The sequence below is a fragment of the Mus caroli genome, unplaced genomic scaffold (genome assembly GCF_978045245.1).
Source record: "Mus caroli unplaced genomic scaffold, Mus_caroli_1 scaffold_7, whole genome shotgun sequence".
In the NCBI taxonomy this organism is placed as follows: Eukaryota; Metazoa; Chordata; class Mammalia; order Rodentia; family Muridae; genus Mus; species Mus caroli.
In genome coordinates, this window is record NW_028227262.1 from 135,927,824 (window position 1) to 135,946,387 (window position 18,564).

The 18,564-nt window shown below is 37.3% G+C and overlaps 1 protein-coding gene across 2 annotated transcripts in view; it reads left to right on the forward strand.

Moving 5' to 3' along the window:
- Samtor (S-adenosylmethionine sensor upstream of mTORC1) overlaps positions 1-18,564 on the forward strand; it is a 53,367-nt gene that overhangs the window by 27,633 nt on the left and 7,170 nt on the right. For both annotated transcript variants that reach the window (XM_029478578.2, XM_021164969.3), the window contains exon 3: positions 7,747-7,917. In XM_029478578.2, coding sequence (XP_029334438.1) covers positions 7,747-7,917 — 171 coding nt within the window. The remainder of the gene's footprint in view (positions 1-7,746; positions 7,918-18,564) is intronic.

The window sequence follows — 18,564 nt, forward strand, 5'->3', positions numbered from 1 at the left end:
CGCCAGACTGATTTCCAGAGTTGTTGTACAAGCTTGCAATCCCACCAACAATGGAGGAGTGTTCCTCTGTCTCCACATCCTCGCCAGCATCTGCTGTCACCTGAATTTTTCATCTTAGCCATTCTGACTGGTGTGAGGTGGAATCTTAGAGTTGTTTTGATTTGCATTTCCCTGATGATTAAGGATGTTGAACATTTTTTCAGGTGCTTCTCTGCCATTCGGTATTCCTCAGGTGAGAATTCTTTGTTCAGCTCTGAGCCCCATTTTTTAACGGGGTTATTTGATTTTCTGGAGCCCACCTTCTTGAGTTCTTTATATATATTGGATATTAGTCCCCTGTCTGATTTAGGATAGGTAAAGATCCTTTCCCAATCTGTTGGTGGTCTTTTTGTCTTGTTGACGGTGTCTTTTGTTTTGCAGAAGCTTTGCAACTTTATGAGGTCCCATTTATTGATTCTCGATCTTACTGCACATGCCATTGCTGTTCTATTCAGGAACGTTTCCCCTGTACCCATATCTTCGAGGCTTTTCCCTACTTTCTCCTCTATAAGTTTCAGTGTCTCTGGTTTTATGTGGAGTCCCTTAATCCACTTAGATTTGACCTTAGTACAAGGTGATAGGAATGGATCAATTCCCAGTCTTCTACATGATAACAGCCAGTTGTGCCAGCACCATTTGTTGAAAATGCTGTCTTTTTTCCACTGGATGGTTTTAGCTCCCTTGTCAAAGATCAAATGACCATAGGTGTGTGGGTTCATCTCTGGGTCTTCAATTCTGTTCCATTGGTCTACTTGTCTGTCACTATACCAGTACCATGCAGTTTTTATCACAATTGCTCTGTAGTAAAGCTTTAGGTCAGGCATGGTGATTCCACCAGACGTTCTTTTATTCTTGAGAAGAGTTTTTGCTATCCTAGGTTTTTTGTTATTCCAGATGAATTTGCAGATTGCACTTTCTAATTCGTTGAAGAATTGAGTTGGAATTTTGATGGGGATTGCATTGAATCTGTAGATTGCTTTTGGCAAGATAGCCATTTTTCCAATGTTGATCCTGCCAATCCATGAGCATGGGAGATCTTTCCATCTTCTGAAATCTTCTTTAATTTCTTTCTTCAGAGACTTGAAGTTCTTATCATACAGATCTTTCACTTCCTTAGTTAGAGTCACGCCAAGGTATTTTATATTATTTGTGACTATTGAGAAGGGTGTTGTTTCCCTAATTTCTTTCTCAGCCTGTTTATTCTTTGTGTAGAGAAAGGCCATTGACTTGTTTGAGTTAATTTTATATCCAGCTACTTCACCGAAGCTGTTTATCAGGTTTAGGAGTTCTCTGGTGGAATTTTTAGGGTCACTTATATATACTATCATATCGTCTGCAAAAAGTGAAATTTTGACTTCTTCTTTTCCAATTTTTATCCCCTTGATCACCTTTTGTTGTCGAATTGCTCTGGCTAGGACTTCAAGTACAATGTTGAATAGGTAGGGAGAGAGTCCCTGATTTTAGTGGGATTGTTTCCAGCTTCTCACCATTTACTTTTTTGTTGGCTACGAGTTTGCTGTAGATTGCTTTTATCATGGTTAGGTATGGGCCTTGAATTCCTGATCTTTCCAAGATTTTTATCATGAATGGGTGTTGGATTTTGTCAAATGCTTTCTCTGTATCTAACAAGATGATCATATGGTTTTTGTCTTTGCGTTTGTTTATATACTGGATTATTTGATGGATTTCCATATATTGAACCATCCCTGCATCCCTGGGATGAAACCTACTTGGTCAGGATGGATGATTGTTTTGATGTGTTCTTGGATTCGGTTAGCAAGAACTTTATTGAGGATTTTTGCATCAATATTCATAAGGGAAATTGGTCTGAAGTTCTCTATCTTTGTTGGGTCTTTTTGTGGTTTAGGTATCAGAGTAATTGTGGCTTCATAGAATGAGTTGGGTAGGGTACCTTCTGTTTCTATTTTGTGGAATAGTTTGTGAAGAACTGGAATTAGATCCTCTTTGAAGGTCTGATAGAACTCTGCACTAAATCCATCTGGTCCTGGGCTTTGTTTGGTTGGGAGACTATTAATGACTGCTTCTATTTCTTTAGGGGATATAGGACTGTTTAAATCATTAACCTGATCTTGATTTAACTTTGGTACCTGGTATCTGTCTAGAAACTTGTCCATTCCATCCAGGTTCTCCAGTTTTGTTGAGTATAGCCTTTTGTAGAAGGATCTGATGGTGTTTTGGATTTCTTCAGGATCTGTTGTTATGTCTCCCTTTTCATTTCTGATTTTGTTAATTAGAATACTTTCCCTATGCCCTCTAGTGAGTCTGGCTAAGGTTTATCTATCTTGTTGATTTTCTCAAAGAACCAGCTCCTGGATTGGTTGATTCTTTGAATAGTTCTTCTTGTTTCCACTTGGTTGATTTCACCCCTGAGTTTGATTATTTCCTGCAGTCTACTCCTCTTGGGTGAATTTGCTTCCTTTTGTTCTAGAGCTTTTAGGTGTGTTGTCAAGCTGCTAATGTCTGCTCTCTCTAGTTTCTTTTTGGAGGCACTCAGAGCTATGAGTTTTCCTCTTAGAAATACTTTCAATGTGTCCCATAAATTTGGGTATGTTGTGGCTTCGTTTTCATTAAACTCCAAAAAGTCCTCAATTTCTTTCTTTATTCCTTCCTTGACCAAGGTATCATTGAGAAGAGTGTTGTTCAGTTTTCACGTGAAGGTTGGCTTTCTATTATTTATTTTGTATTTGAAGATCATCCTTAGTCCATGGTGATCTGTTAGGATGTATGGGACAATTTCAATAATTTTTCTATCTGTTGAGGCCTGTTTTGTGACCAATTATGTGGTCAATTTTGGAGAAGGTACCATGAGGTGCTGAGAAGAAGGTATATCCTTTTGTTTTAGGATAGAATGTTCTGTAGATATCTGCCAGATCCATCTCAAATTCTCTTTCTTTATTAAGTCTTGTAGAATTCTTCACTAAAACCATCTTGCCCTGGGCTGTTTTGTTGGGAGACTTTGAATGACTGCTTCTATTTCCTTAGGGCTTGTAGGTCTATTTCAATTGTTTATCTGACCTTGATTTATCACTTAACTGTGGTAAGTGATATCTATCAAGAAAAAAATCCATTTTGCTTAGATTTTAAAATTTTGTAGAGTACAGTCTTATGAATTAAGACCTAATGATGTAGATTTCCTCCATGTCTGTTGTTACATCCCTCTTTCATTTCTGATTTTGTTAATTTGGATACTGTCTCCTTGCCTTCTAGTTAGTATGGCTAAGGCTTTTTCTATCTTGTTGATTTTTCTTAAGAACCAGCTCTTAGAATTTATAGATTCTTTGTATTGTTCTCTTTGTTTCCAGATTGTTGATTACAGCCCTTGTTTATTTCCTGCCTTCTACTCCTCTTGGTTATGTTTACTTCTTTTTGTTCTAGAGCTTTCTGGTGTGCTGCTAAATTGCTAGTAACATCTCTCCAATTTCTTTATGAAGACCCTTAATGCTACGAACTTTCTTGTTAGTACTGCTTTCATTTTGTCTCAAAACATTGGGTATGTTGAGCCTTCATTTTTGTTGAATTCTAGAAAGTCTTTAATTTCTTTAGTCTTTAACTCAGTACACATTCAGTAGAGAGTTGTTTAGTTTCTATAAGATTGTAAGCTTTCTTTGATTTCTGTTGTTGAATTCTAGCTTTAATCCATGGTGGTCTGATAAGATACAAAAGGTTATTTCAATTTTTTTTTTTTTCTAGACAGGGTTTTTCTCTACTGGAACTCACTCTGTAGACCAGGCTGGTCTTGAACTCAGAAATCTGCCTGCCTCTGCCTCCCAAGTGCTGGGATTAAAGGTGTGTGTCACCAAGCCTGTGTGGGTTATTTCAATTTTGTTGTATCTTTATGACTTGCTAGATGGTCAGGTTTGGAGTAGGTCCCATGAAGAGGGAAGGTATATTCTTTTGAAAAGAATATTGAAATTCTTTGAATTATATTGAAAAGTTATGTTCTTTTGTGTTTGGGTGAAATGTTCTGTAGATATATATCTGTTAGGTTCATTTGATTCATAACCCATGTTAGTATATTTCTCTGTTTAGTTGCTGTCTCTATGACCTGTGCGTTGGTGAGATTGTGGTGTTAAAGTCTCCCACTATTAATTTGTGGGCTTTGATGTGCGGTTTACGCTTGAGTAATGTTTCTTTTACAAATGTGAGTGCTTTTGTATTGGGGGCATAGATGTTCAGAATTGAGATGTCGTCTTGTTGTATTTTTTCTTTGAGCATGAAGTTTCCTTCCCCATCTCTTTTGATTATTTTTGGTTGAAGGTCTGATCTATTAGTTATTAGAATGGCTACTCTAGTTTGCTTCTTTGGTCTGTCGCTTAGAAAATCTTTTTCCAGCCCTTTACTCTGAGGTAATGCCTATCTTCATTGGTGAGGTGTGTTTCTTGTATGCAGCAGAATGATAGATCCTGTTTTTATATCTATTCTGTTAGCCTGTGTCTCTTTATTAGGGAATTGAGTCCCTTGATGTTGAGAAATATTAGTGAGGAATCCAGGGCTCGCTATGGCAAGATAGCTGGATGCTGGTGATCCCACATTACCCTGGCTCTTGTTGATTGTATTCTTTTGTTGTCCTTTAGCCATCTGGTTTTCCTGGTGTTTGCTAGATGTTCCTGATGCTAACAAGACTCCTTTGGGGCCTGACCACCTTAGGGAGCAGCATGCTTCTCAGCCTTTCTAGCTGTGCCCCAGATGTGTACGTACCCCTTGAGTCATTTTATATTCCAGATCTAAGTGGAAATTCTCTGATACCTTTCACAAGATGATCAACGACTGATGACAGAGAAAACCAGGAAGAATATGACTAGATATGGAAAACTTTTCTGAAACTTTTTTTTCTAACACTTCTTTTTACATACAGTTTTATGAAATGAACTATCATGGATATTGGCTGACAAGCTATGAATTACTTATTGTGTTAATATAAGTGGATTAGTGGATTGAGTACATTAGATAAATTCTTTAAAAAGCACCATGGGCCATGGTCTTTGATTGTTTTATGACTATAAACCAAGTGGTATTCTATTAAATAAAGCAAAATAACATCAAAAAATATATTTTGTATTTTGTCAAGGCTTTTTCTGCATCTATTGAGATGATCATGAGCTTTTTGTCTTTAAGCCCATTTATACAATATATTATATTTATTGGCCTAAATATGTTGAACTATCCTGCATTGCTGTGATGAAGCCAACTTGATCTTGGTGAGTGATCTTTTTCATTTAAAATTTATTTTTATACAGTATATTTTGATCTTATTCTTTCCCTTCCCCCAAATAGTATATCAATGTAATCTCAGCTGTAATAAAAAAAAAAAAAGTGAATCCAGTAAAGTCTATCATCCTTCAAAGCCTTTTTTTTATTTTGACCATATTATTTCTCCTTTACCCTCCTTACCCTCCCAAGTTTCTTTGTTTTCTGTCTTCAAAACTAATAAAAAATTAACAACAAAGAAGAAAATCAAAACAAAAAACTCCTAAGACCAAAAAGTAAGAAAGTGAAACAAAAAGCTCACAAAAGAGATGTCATAGAGACTGTTTTGTGTTGGCAAACTACTCATGGGCATGCCCATATGCTAAACTTAAGAGTATTTTACTGAGGATGCTCGCATCTCTGTTTATCTGGGTATATTGGCCTGTCATTTGTTTGGTTTGGTTTCATTGCTGCTGTCTTTTTACATGGTATGGTCAGGCTTCAAGAAAATTTTGGGGTATTCCTGTTTCTACAAAAGAGTAGAAGTATTAGTTATAGTTCTTTAAAAGTTTGGTAGAATTCTCCTGTGAATACATCTGTTCCTGGGTTTTTCCTAGTCAATAGGCTTTCTATTTTCTTAGTCAAAAGGAGAATTTCAGTCTCCTGCTTTGTTCTGGGTCTGTTTAGGCTTTTGATCTCTTCATAGTTTAAGCTTGATAGCTTGGAAATTTATCCATCTCTTTCACACTTTCCAAACCTATTGGAGTACAAATTTTTTTTTGAAGTATTTTTTTTGTAACATTCTGAATTTCTCTGGAGTCTATGGTAATGTTTCCTGTTCATTGCTGGTTCTGTTAATTTGGGTCATCTGTTTCTTTTGGCTAGTTGAACCAAATGTCTCTCTGGTTTATCTTTTGACAGGATTAACTTTTATATTTACTGATTCTTTGTATTGTTTACTTCTATTTCATTAATTTGTACTGTAATTTTTGTTATTGCTTATTGTCTAGTAGGTCTGAGTTTTGTTTTCTCTTATTTTTCCATATTTTTGAGTTGTACCACTAAGTCGTCTTTTTTTTTTTGGCTGTGCCACACAGATTTTGTTGGTTTTCATTTTAATTTAGTTTCAGGATATTTTGATTTCTTTCTGGGTATTTTTTTTCCTTGATCCACTCAGCATTCAGTAGTGATTTGTTCAATTTCCATGAGCTTCTACACTCCCGAGGGTTTTATTCACTGTCGGTTTTTTTTAAGTTTTATTGCATAATGGCCAGATAGGATGCATGGAATTATTTCAGTTTTCCGTATTTTTTTAGGTTGGTTTGTGTCCCAGGATGTGGTCTACTTTAGAGAAGCTTTCATGTGTTTCTGAGTAGGATAAATATTCTTTGGTGTTTAAGTGGAATTATAGAATTATAGGTATCTCCTAGGGCCTTTTGATATGATGTCCTTTAATTTTGAGGTATCTTGGTTTGTTTTTGTCCAGATGTCCTCTTTATTAGAGAAAGGATGGTTTTGAAGTCACCTGCTATTACTGGGCTTGTGTTAACTTTGTGTCTTTAATTCCATTCGTATGCTTTTTATAAAACTTGGTGCAACAGAGTTTGGTACATATATGCTTAGTATTGTATTATTTTCTTGATTAGTCAGGGGTCATAGGTTGCAAATCTGGAGCTAGACTTGTAGCAGAGAAATGGGGGGGAAGAGATGGCAAAGGTAGAAGCAACTTTTAACTATTTAACATTTATAATGATATATTTGAAATTATAATGTAATTGTATTAGTCAGCATTCTCTACAGGAACAGAACTAATAGGATGACTCTATCTGTCTTTCTATCTCCCTCTCTAACATCTAACTATATCTGTCTAATATCTGTCATCTTCCAATGAACAAATAAACAAACAATAAATAAAGTAAGTAAATACATAAATTAATGGGATTTATTAGAGTGGCTTGCAGGCTCTGTGCCACTCAGTTCAACAGTGGCAGCCTACTAACAGAAATACAAGAATCCAGCAGTGGATCAATCCACAAGGATAGATGTCTCAGCTAGACTTCAGTATATATCCCTGAAGATGTAAGAGTGAGTACCAATTATGGAATGAGCTAGGGAAATTTCTCAAGGGCAGACAGGCAAAGTACAAGTGCTTCTGTCTTCCACATCCTTTATGTAGGCTGCCAGCAGAAGTTGTGGCCCAAATTTAAGGTGTTTCCTACCTCAGAAGATCTGGATTTAGGGTAGGTCTTTCCACCTCAAATGATCTAGTGAAGAAAAATCCCTCACAAGTATACCCGATCACTTGGGCTTTAGTTAATTCCAGATGTAGTCAAGTTAACAACCAAGAATAGCTATCACTGTAATATTTGGCTTTTAAAAATAGGACCTTTTAATATGAAAGTTTCACACCTTGAATAATGAAGGGTGATTTATTTTTATGTTTTTTATTTTTCATTTTATTTCATCACATCTAATGTTTTAAAATACTTTGATTTTTAGTGTATGCAGAGAGTACTTCCAAAATGGTGGGAAAAGAAAAGCACTTGAGAAAGATGAAAAACGAGCTGTCCTTGCCACTAAGACCACTCCAGCCTTAAACGTGCACGAGTCTTCTAAACTTGAAGGTCCTTTAACAAACCTCAGCTTTACAAGCCCTGACTTTATAACTGAGTAAGTAGATTTCATTTGTTTTCATCAGCATTTTCCCCAGGGAGCTGTGTAAATGTGAGTAGTGCAGTAGAGTGCAGTGGAGAATGGTGTGACGGGTAATATTCAGAGCAGGCAGGCTACTCTCTCCTCTGCTATATGGAAGGTCGAGATAGGCAAATCTATAATAATGTTAAGAATAAAACTATCATACTATTTTAAGAAATATATGAAAACTTAGTGTTTCTGCAGCATATTTTGTCCATAATAAAAAATTTAAAAAGAATGGTTTATTAAATATTATAATTAGTATGAATATGTACAGAATCAAAATCATAAAAACCAGTTAAAGTAGTTAGCCACTAAGAAATTAGAAATAAGAAACAATATTAACCAATCATCATGTTATTGTTGATTCAGAAATGTACACACATACACCTTTATGCATCTAGATAAAAATCTTGGAAGTTTATAAGTATTATGATCCAATCATTGGTATTTAAGTTATGTTTATATCATAATGCAGAATAAATTTTTGTGTCATATATTTTACTAGTTGTTTGAAAGTTGTAGAAATATTCTTAATAAATGCTGAAAACAGCAAAATTAAACTCTTAATTTTGAGTAAGTATATTTGAATAAACTGAACTGATAGCAAGGTTACTCTGACCTTGTACTGTGTTAAAAGTATTACCTAGTTATGTATAATTTCATCTAAATGAAATTAGCACATCATTGATTAGTTAACTAGGAAAGAATACATCATTTTTAAGATTATTGCAAAGCTTTTAATGACTTATCAGACATCTTATACCTTAGGTGTCGTGAAATATGAATATTTCGAAGTTGGTAGTTAGTGGTAGAACACATGTCTGCATCTGTAAGGCCCTAGGTACTGTTGTGGGATATTCACTAGAAAAGACTGTTCAGGCTTGAGTTTAAGCCAATATAATGTCTTCATTAGCCAGCCGGAGACTACACTGGGTGCTCAGGATCTTTTCTCAGCCTTTCTTCAGATGAGCTTTTAAACATAAAAACCATATTCTGGGTTTACATATGACAGTTAACAAGAACAGTTAACCAGAATGGAACTATAGAAGCCAAATGCCAAGGTTAGTATATTTAGAGACTTTTTCAGAATTATGTCTTTGATAGGTTAGTTGTTTGTTTTAGTTTTGGCAGGTGGTGCTGTCTATATGCTGTCTTACATCCTGAATGTCACTTCCATCATTAAGTCAGTTGTGTTAAGGGCCCCATTACAGTTCAATTCCCAGTAGTACCAAACACTGATAGATTAGAAGTTGTTCTCTACACAGAATCCCCCAATGAAGGAGCTAGAGAAAGTACCCAAGGAGCTGAAGGGGTTTGCAGCCCCATAGGGGGAACAACAATATGAACCAATCAGTACCCCCAGAGCTCCCTGGGACTAAACCACCAACCAAAGAAAACACATGGTGGGACTCATGGCTCCAGCTGCATATGGAGCAGAGGATGGCCTAATAGGTCATCAGTGGGAGGAGAGGCCCTTGGTTCCTATGAAGGTTCTATGCCCCAGTATAGGGGAATGCCAGGGCCAGGAAGTGGGAGTGGGTGGGTTGGTGAGCAGGGTGAGGGGGTGGGGATAGGGGGTTTTCAGAGGGGAAACTAGGAAGGGATAACATTTGAAATGTAAATAAAGAAAATATCTAATTAAAAAAAAAAAGAAGAAGAAGTAGTTGTGCTCTAGTACTTGGGCCAGTATGACTTCCATCTTTGGCTTGTCCTTGTAAGAGTTGAATGAGGAGGACATTTGAAATGTAAACAGTTTGCAAAACAGCTTCATCCTTCACTTTTTTCCAGTCCTTCTTCAGCCATGGTCTTGTGGATGGCATTTCTAGTTCCTTTATATCTATTTTATTTTCAAAAGTTCAGCCTGACCAAGACTAGCATAGCAACCTGAGCCTAGCCTACCTGCTGATTGTCCCTTTTTGCACCAATCAAAGTTTGCTTTGTTTACTGAGAATATACTGTAAAGTTTTCCACCCTACACTCCAGACCAATCCAGCCCCCTCCAGCAGTGAAATTTGACCTGGAAGAATCTAAGCTTTTCTCTTGATGAAGCAGGTATGGCAGAAAGGAGAACAGCTCCAGGGAGCATAGCCCAGATCTTAGTGCTCTTAGCCTGCGTTTCAGCTTGTTTTCATGACAGACATCCTTCAACCTATAGCCTCTCCTTTAAACCTCTAGGAATGGTTATTTTTCATGACTTTTTCTAACTTTACAGTTATTTCTTGAAGAATAGATTTGTTGATGTGTTTAGTTACTTGTCTCATTCATTGCTGTGATAAGATACACAACAGAGGTAACTTAAGGAAGGATTGGCTTTGGTTCCCCATTCAAGGTTACAGTCTATCTTGATTAGGGAAGACATAGCAACAGGTGCCTGAGGAAGCTGGTCTTGTATCCACATAACGATGCAGAGAAGGATGAATGCTAGTGTGCTTAAGTAGCTTTCTTGTTTTTATTCAGTCCAGAACACAGCTCAGTACGGTAATGCCCACACTTAAGATGGGCCTTTCCACCTCAGTTAATCTAATGAAGATAATCCATCACAGGCCTTTCCAGAGTCTAACCTCTTTTTGATAATCCCCTTTAGATTGGTACAGGGGCTTGTTCCTAGGAGATTCTAGATGCCCAAATGACAGTCACCATTAACCACTACAGTCAGGTCTTGCCATAGTCAGATATCTTCTAATTTAGTTGTAAAGGTGAAAATGTACTTTTGTAGAATTTAGAGGAAAGTATCTAAATATGATTGTTAAAGGCCAGAATTTACATTATATAACTAAGCATTTAGAGTGACTTTGCCTAAGGTAGTTCCACCTAGGTATTTTTCATCTAAAAACTGTACAAACTAGGACCCAAACATTCAAATATATGAGCCTGTGGGGGACCATCATCATTCTAACCACCACACCAGTATTGTTTAACTTTCTTATATCTTTATCATAGTACTTATATTAAAAATCACTACTATAGATTTTCCTGACTACCAATAAGGTAAAGATATGAAAATGTTGTATAAGTAAAAGGGAAATGGTCCCTCAAACCTGGCTACATTTTAAGCACTTTTTTTATTAGGTATTTATTTCATTTACATTTCCAATGCTATCCCAAAAGTCCCCTACACGCTCCCAACCACCCACTCCCACTTCTTGGCCCTGGCGTTCCCCTGTACTGAGGCAGATAAAGTTGGCACGACCAATGGGCCTCTCTTTCCACTGATGGCCGACCAGGCCGTCCTCTGATACATATGCAGCTAGAGACACAAGTTCTGGGGGTACTGGTTAGTTCATATTGATGTTCCACCTATAGGGTTGCAGACCCCTTTAGCTCCTTGAGCTTTTTGTGGGCATTAGTTCTTATCCAGTAAAGACGGTGTCCCATACAGAATTTGTAAACTTTCTGTGCTAATAAGACACTCATTTTTTGCATAGTATTCCTCATAAAAATTTTTACCAATGTGTGTACCTCACTTTGATGATCCAAATCTGTTAGATATTAAGGAAAACCCATGTTCCTATATGATTATTACTAACTAGAATATATATGAGAGAGGGAAGGGTATGATTGTCTCCATAGATAACTGTAGGTGGTTCTAGGCTCTTGCACATGACTGCTGGATTGAGTTCAGTAAGTATCCATTATGTAAACTTGCCTGCTTTGCATGTTTGCATTATTTGGGATTTTTTTCTCTATATTGATACTGGAATAAATTGACGACTCCTTGTATTAATGTGTGTGTACATATATACATACATATATATCACAAGTAAATTTATCAAATAAAGAACACGGGACATGATATAACATTAGAGAAGTAAAATACGTTTGTTTTCAGTTCTGACTATGGCAGAAGCAAGGCATGTGTGATGCTACTTTACTTTCCAGAATACACCATAAAACCACGTAGCTGGAGCTTGGATTTAGTTCTAGAACTCTTTTCAAAGAAGCCATTTAAATTAATCCTTACTATAAGAGAGAAGAAAGTCATCATCAATATATTCATTGTGTTTGCACAGCAAGAATATTGTTTGGAAGCCAGATGGTGATCGGACATGCCTTTAATTCCTTGAGTAGCAGGGCAGGCAAATCTCTGGGTGTGAGGCCAGCCTGTTCTACAGTGCAAAGTTCCAGGACTACACAGAGAAACCGAGAGGAGAGGAGAGGAGGGGAGGGGAGGGGAGGAGAGGGGAGGGGAGGGGAGGGGAGGGGAGGGGAGGGGAGGGGAGGGGAGGGGAGGGGAGGGGAGGGGAGGGAGAAGCTTGTAAGCTTGTCAACAACTGAGGTATAGCTTTGCATGGGATCTCATTTTGGGTTTTGAGAATTACATGTTTACTTCATTGACCCACTTAAGTATTAGGATCTTAAGTGCTGACTAGTATATGTGAGCTCTTGCATGTTAAGACTCTTACAGGAAAATGTTCCCCAGGATTTCCTTCAGAAAGATTTAGTGGAAGAATTTTTCTCAATTGATAGCTGTCCTATAAGACTGCTGTTTGTATTGACAGTTACAAGCCAGCACACCCTTCATAAGCCGGTGGTGGCTGATAGAAGTTCGCAACTCAACAAACTACACATAAAAAGTGACTGAGGAGTGCTGAGCTCTGAATGGGACTTCTATTAGTCCCTTAGTAGTCTAATAGACTTCTATTAGTCTATTAGTACCCACAAGGCTTTGGGAACACCGTGGAAGATTATAAGAACTAGAGGTCAAGGACTGTTAGGAGTGGTTTTTGGATATGACAGGATCATTGTACTCATGAACTCAAAGCATCTGTAGCTCCCTATCTGAGATCTGTACAAGATCAAGCCAGTCAGCATTCCAGCATGGAGAGAGAGGGACTCACAAGGCTCCACTCCTATCTGAGAGCTATTTATAGTAGATGGCTGATTGTAGAGGAGGAGTTAGTTTTCTTGAGAGGCATGGCCTGTCTTAGGTTATCCATCCCCTGTGTCTGTGAACATACTGGCAACAATAACTAAACTCAGAGGGCTGTAAGCTAAAAATATATTGAATGAATGTATATGAAAATCAAATAGTAGATAAATTTAAAGACCAATACTGTCTACTTTTCAAGCTACTTTTGTGAAGAAATAGATAAAATTCCAAAATTCTGACCTTTCTGGTAAGGACTCAAAGTATTGGTCAAGAATAAATGTAATGATAATACAAATTCAAGTACCATCTGGGTAACAGCTCAGCTGGGAAATAGTCATGAGACCAGAATCATGATCCAAATATCTGGAATATATTATATTTAAAGGAAAATCACAAGTACAAAATATTTTCTACTGAAATAAATACTTTTTGGAGGAACATATAAAATAAATGTACCTTCTTTGTAAGAGTTTTAAATCATTTAAACATCTTGTTAATCTAAGGTTATAATATTTTTAATATAATTCTGTGAAATATGTACCCATCACTATCTAGATTTACTACCTAAAGCAAATTATTATTGATTTGTTAACTGAAATTCAATTTACCTTAATCTAATGGCAACATAGTGATACTTTACACAAAATATAAAAAGATAATTTAAGAAATGAATTCTTCAGTGTTTTCTTTTGAAATAAATGTCTGTTTTCACCAGTAAGATAAAAACTAATTGGCTGTTTTTGACTCTAACAACTAAGAGGTCGTCACCCTTGAGATGTTTGTAGACTGTTAAGGGTAAAAGCTAAATGTCAGTGATGTGGAGCTCAACTGGGGGTGGGGCGGGGTTATAGCAGGCTAATGTCAATCTTACACGTCTGCTGGTAACTGGAAAGTTAAGAGAAACAACTCTAGGAAATATAGATTAGGAGTTTTACACAGCTGGCTAAGTACATATTAATTGTGTGCCTGTATGTGTGCTGACTTATTTTTTCAGTATCCTGAACCATCTAAATAAATATTTTAATGTTAACATAATCACATTAACAAAATACTAAAGCAGAAAGTCGCTCTCAGGCTCTTGTCCAGATGTATGCATAGGTTACAGAATTGGGTTGAAGAGAGAATAAAATATAGCATTACAGTTTTAATCATTGCCTACTTATTTTCCAATTTGTTCTTCTTTCACACATGTGTATGATACATTTTGAAAGCTCTCTCTTATCTCTTCTTCCTGTTTACCCTACCCCTTCATACTACTCTCTTTGCTACATTCAAGTCTCTCCTGTCATTTTCTTTTTTGTTGTCCCTTTGGGTTGACTAGGGTCACCTGTGTGGACTTGGGGTTGGAGCTGTTTTGAAGACTGATGGGTCCAGCCTTGTATGTACAGCTGAATTCTATCCATTCAGAACTGCTCCCTAGTTATAAATAATGATAATTAAAGGAACTTTGAGGTTCTTCTTCATCCTAGGTAGGATAACTATTACCAAATAATCTGATTAAATTAACTGCCACAAAAATATCATTCACTGCCACATAACCCGACTCTTCCCTCCTACAAATATATTCAGAGCACTCCACAGCCTACCACTGAGATATTTGTACATCCATGTTTGTCATTCTTCTATTTACTATCAAAGGAAATAAAACAATCTAGATGTCCCTCAGTAGAAGAACCAATAATGAAAATGTTGTGTGCATACAAAATGGTATACTGCTTAGCTATAAAGAAAAATGAAATCATGAAATTTGCAGAACTATGGATGGACTGAGAATATATAACACTAAGTCAGCCAAACTCAAAAGAAAAGGTCCACATTTTCCCTCATATGTAGATCCTAGCCTATATGTAAACAGCTGTTCAGTATGGGTGTAGAGTAACATTTAGAAAAGAAACCAAAAAGGGTAATCAGCAACAAGGAAGGATGAAATTCAGGCAAAAGGTAGCAATTGTAAGAAGATACAAAATACAAAGCTAATAGCTTTTCTAGTCTCAACTATGTTATACTTTCCATTTTTTGTTTTGGGGTGTGTATATTTGTGTGTGTGTTGTACTAGTCAATAAAAATGTAATTGATAGAATATAAACCATTAACTGAAGCTCTGTGGCTTCAGAATAGCCTCTCTTAGCCCCTAGAGGCAAAAACTTTGGGACTGAGAAAGTGTTTGCTTGAGTGACTCCCTTTATCTAGTGTTTGATATTGCTTATAAGGTTATTACAGTCAAATGATACACCCAAGAGTGAATTTTCATTAGCGAGTGCTGCCTTGCCATTAAAGTAGGATATTGTCATCAGTAGTAGTAGTAAACACTAGTTTTTTTTATAGACTGTCGTAGAACATACTTGTACTTTTTAAAATTTGTTTTTAAATCATTTGTATTTTGATAAATACAATCCATTTTTCATCAAAGGGGGTTGATGTTAAGTCATAAGAAAATTGTTGGAAAACTACCATAAACAATAGTACTATTTAGAATATTCAAATTTATGCCATACACCTAACACTGATTTTCTGAAAATTCATACAAGTATATTTTATACTAGAGTATACTGAACATGGTTGCATGTTCCTAACCCAAAAGCAGTGGAAAAAATAATCATACTTGGCTATTAAGACTGAAAGTCAATTAAGACATTTTAGCTGGCTGAGTACTTAACTACTAATGGTACTGTAATTTCACTTGCTACTCTGCTTAAACTTGGAATGATCATATGTTTTATTTTTGTATAGTCTTCTTGTATATTTGCTAGTTTTCTTTTATTTTCAGAAGGGTCTCAGATTGGACTATACACATTATGATAACCATACCTATAAAATACAAAGTGCAACAACCTAACTCAGGTATAAAGGAGACTAAGGAGAAGGATTTGGTGGACAGAGGAACATAGGTGAATGGACATTGTGACTCATCAGAGCTATCTCTCTCTGTCTCTCTCTCTCTTCTCTCTTCTCTGTCTCTCTTTCTCTCTCTTTCTCCCTGTCTCTGTTTCTCTTTCTCTCTCTTTCTCCCTGTCTCTGTTTCTGTTTCTGTCTGTCTCTCTCTCTCCCTCTGTGTGTGTGTAAGAAGCAGGCACAAAAATAATAGAAAGTATTTAAGAGACTACTGTCTTAGTCAGGGTTCTTATTCCTGCACAAACATCATGACCAAGAAGCAAGTTGGGGAGGAAAGGGTTTATTCGGCTTACACTTCCATGCTGCTGTTCATCACCAAAGGAAGTCAGGACTGGAACTCAAACAGGTCAGAAAGCAGGAGCTGATGCAGAAGTCATGGAGGGATGTTCTTTACTGGCTTGCCTCCCCTGGCTTGCTCAGCCTACTCTCTTATAGAACCCAAGACTACCAGCCCAGGGATGGTCCCACCCACAAGGGGCCTTTCCCCCTTGATCACTAATTGAGAAAATGCCTTACAGTTGGATCTCATGGAGGCATTTCCTCAACTGAAGCTCCTTTCTCTGTGATAACTCCAGCTGTGTCAAGTTGACACAAAAATAGCCAGTACAATTGACCCCTTGTCAACTTGACACACAAACACATCACTAGTAAGCCTCAACCCTTACATTCTTATTCATCCCCAAGATCTAAATAACTTTAAAAGTCCCACAGTCTTTACATATTCTTAAAATTTCAATCTCTTTAAAATATCCATCTCTTTTAAAATCCAAAGTCTTTTTACAATTAAAAGTCTCTTAACTGTGGGCTCCACTAAAACAGTTTCTTCCTTCAAGAGGGAAAATATCAGGGCACAGTCACAATCAAAGCAAAAATCAATCTCCAACCGTCCAACGTCTGGGATCCAACTCACAATCTTCTGGGCTCCTCCAAGGGCTTGGGTCACTTCTCCAGCCATGCCCTTTGTAGCACACACGTCGTCCTCTGGGCTCCAGATGCCTGTACTCCACTGCTGCTGCTGCTCTTGGTGGTCATCTCGTGGTACTGGCATCTCCAAAACACTGCATGACCCCTTCAGTACTGGGCCTTCAATTACAACTGAGGCTGCACCTTCACCAATGGCCTTCCATGGCCTCTCACAGTGCCGAGCCTCAGCTGCTCTGCATGACCCCTTCATGCCTTCAAAACCAGTACCACCTGGGTGACCCTTACACATTACCAAGTCCCGCTGCAGAAGGAGTACAACCTTGCCTATCTCTGGAACACAGCCTCTTTGTGCTTTCAGAAAACACTTCCCAGAAGATGTCACCTTAATGATGCTAGTCTCTTCTTAATCACCGCTAATTTCTTAGCTCCAGCTAACCAGCATCAATAGTCCCAGTAATGCAAAGTTTTTGCTTTAGTAGTTCTGGTATCTTGTTAATCACAGCTGATTCTTCAGCCCCAGCTAACCAGAACCACAGAATCTTCACAACCAAAGTAACAATGGCCCTGAAAAGAGTCTTTAATTTTCCCTCTGAAATTTCACAAACCAGGCCTCCATCTTCTGCACTGTTCTCAACATTATCTTCCAAGCTCCTACACAACATCTGACAGAGCTCTTAACAACAAATGGATCTTCAAGCCCAAAGTTCCAAAGTCTTTCCACAGTCCTCCCCAAAACATGGTCAGGTTGTCACAGGAATACCCCACTCTGCTGGTACCAATTTGTCTTAGTCAGGGTTTCTATTCCTGCACAAACATCATGACCAAGAAGCAAGTTGGGGAGGAAAGGGTTTATTCGGCTTACACTTCCATGCTGCTGTTCATCACCAAAGGAAGTCAGGACTGGAACTCAAACAGGTCAGAAAGCAGGAGCTGATGCAGAAGTCATGGAGGGATGTTCTTTACTGGCTTGCCTCCCCTGGCTTGCTCAGCCTACTCTCTTATAGAACCCAAGACTACCAGCCCAGGGATGGTCCCACCCACAAGGGGCCTTTCCCCCTTGATCACTAATTGAGAAAATGCCTTACAGTTGGATCTCATGGAGGCATTTCCTCAACTGAAGCTCCTTTCTCTGTGATAACTCCAGCTGTGTCAAGTTGACACAAAAATAGCCAGTACAACTACTAAGTCTGAAAAAGCTAACAATTGAAGAACAGACATTTCATAAGTGAAATATCAAGTAGTCTCAGCAACTAGAACACATAAGCATGAATTTTTTCTAGTCATTCAGAACAGTAGTATTTGCTAAGTGTTACTTTTGTTGTTGTTGTTCTCTGCTAAGCAATAGGAAAAACAGGTGTTAAGATTTTTAAAAAGAAAAGAAATATATGTAGAGTTACAGATATCTGTTTATGTTTAATTTTTCAACTATATATTTTTATATTACTGTTTTTTGGTTGCTTAATAATATACATAGTAGTTTGCAAGTATAAAGCTTTGTAAGAATAGAGAGCGTAACTCAGTGGTTAAACACCTGTCTAGCACAGGAGGTCCTGAATTCACTGCCTAAGTCTAAAACCCAAACAAGAAACAGAAAACCACATGCTATTCACAAAACAAGACATGGTTTATTCTATATAGTAATTGTTTGTTTGGTAGAAAAACTAATTTGTTTTTATTTTAACTTTATTAAAATGTGTAGTTCTTTTCTGCTGAGTGAAGAGAAAAATGAAAGTTTCAGATTATACTTCATGGTTTACCTGCTGCCCATTCTAGAATATTAATTCCAAAGATGTTATGCACAAAGTGTATTACAGGTGGAATATCTCAGTGGGAACAGCTGTGCTTTAGATGCCAGATTTTTTTTCTTTTTTGGAGGAATTATATATGCATATAAGGAGGTAGCTTAGAGATGGAAATGAAGTGAGACAGCAGCT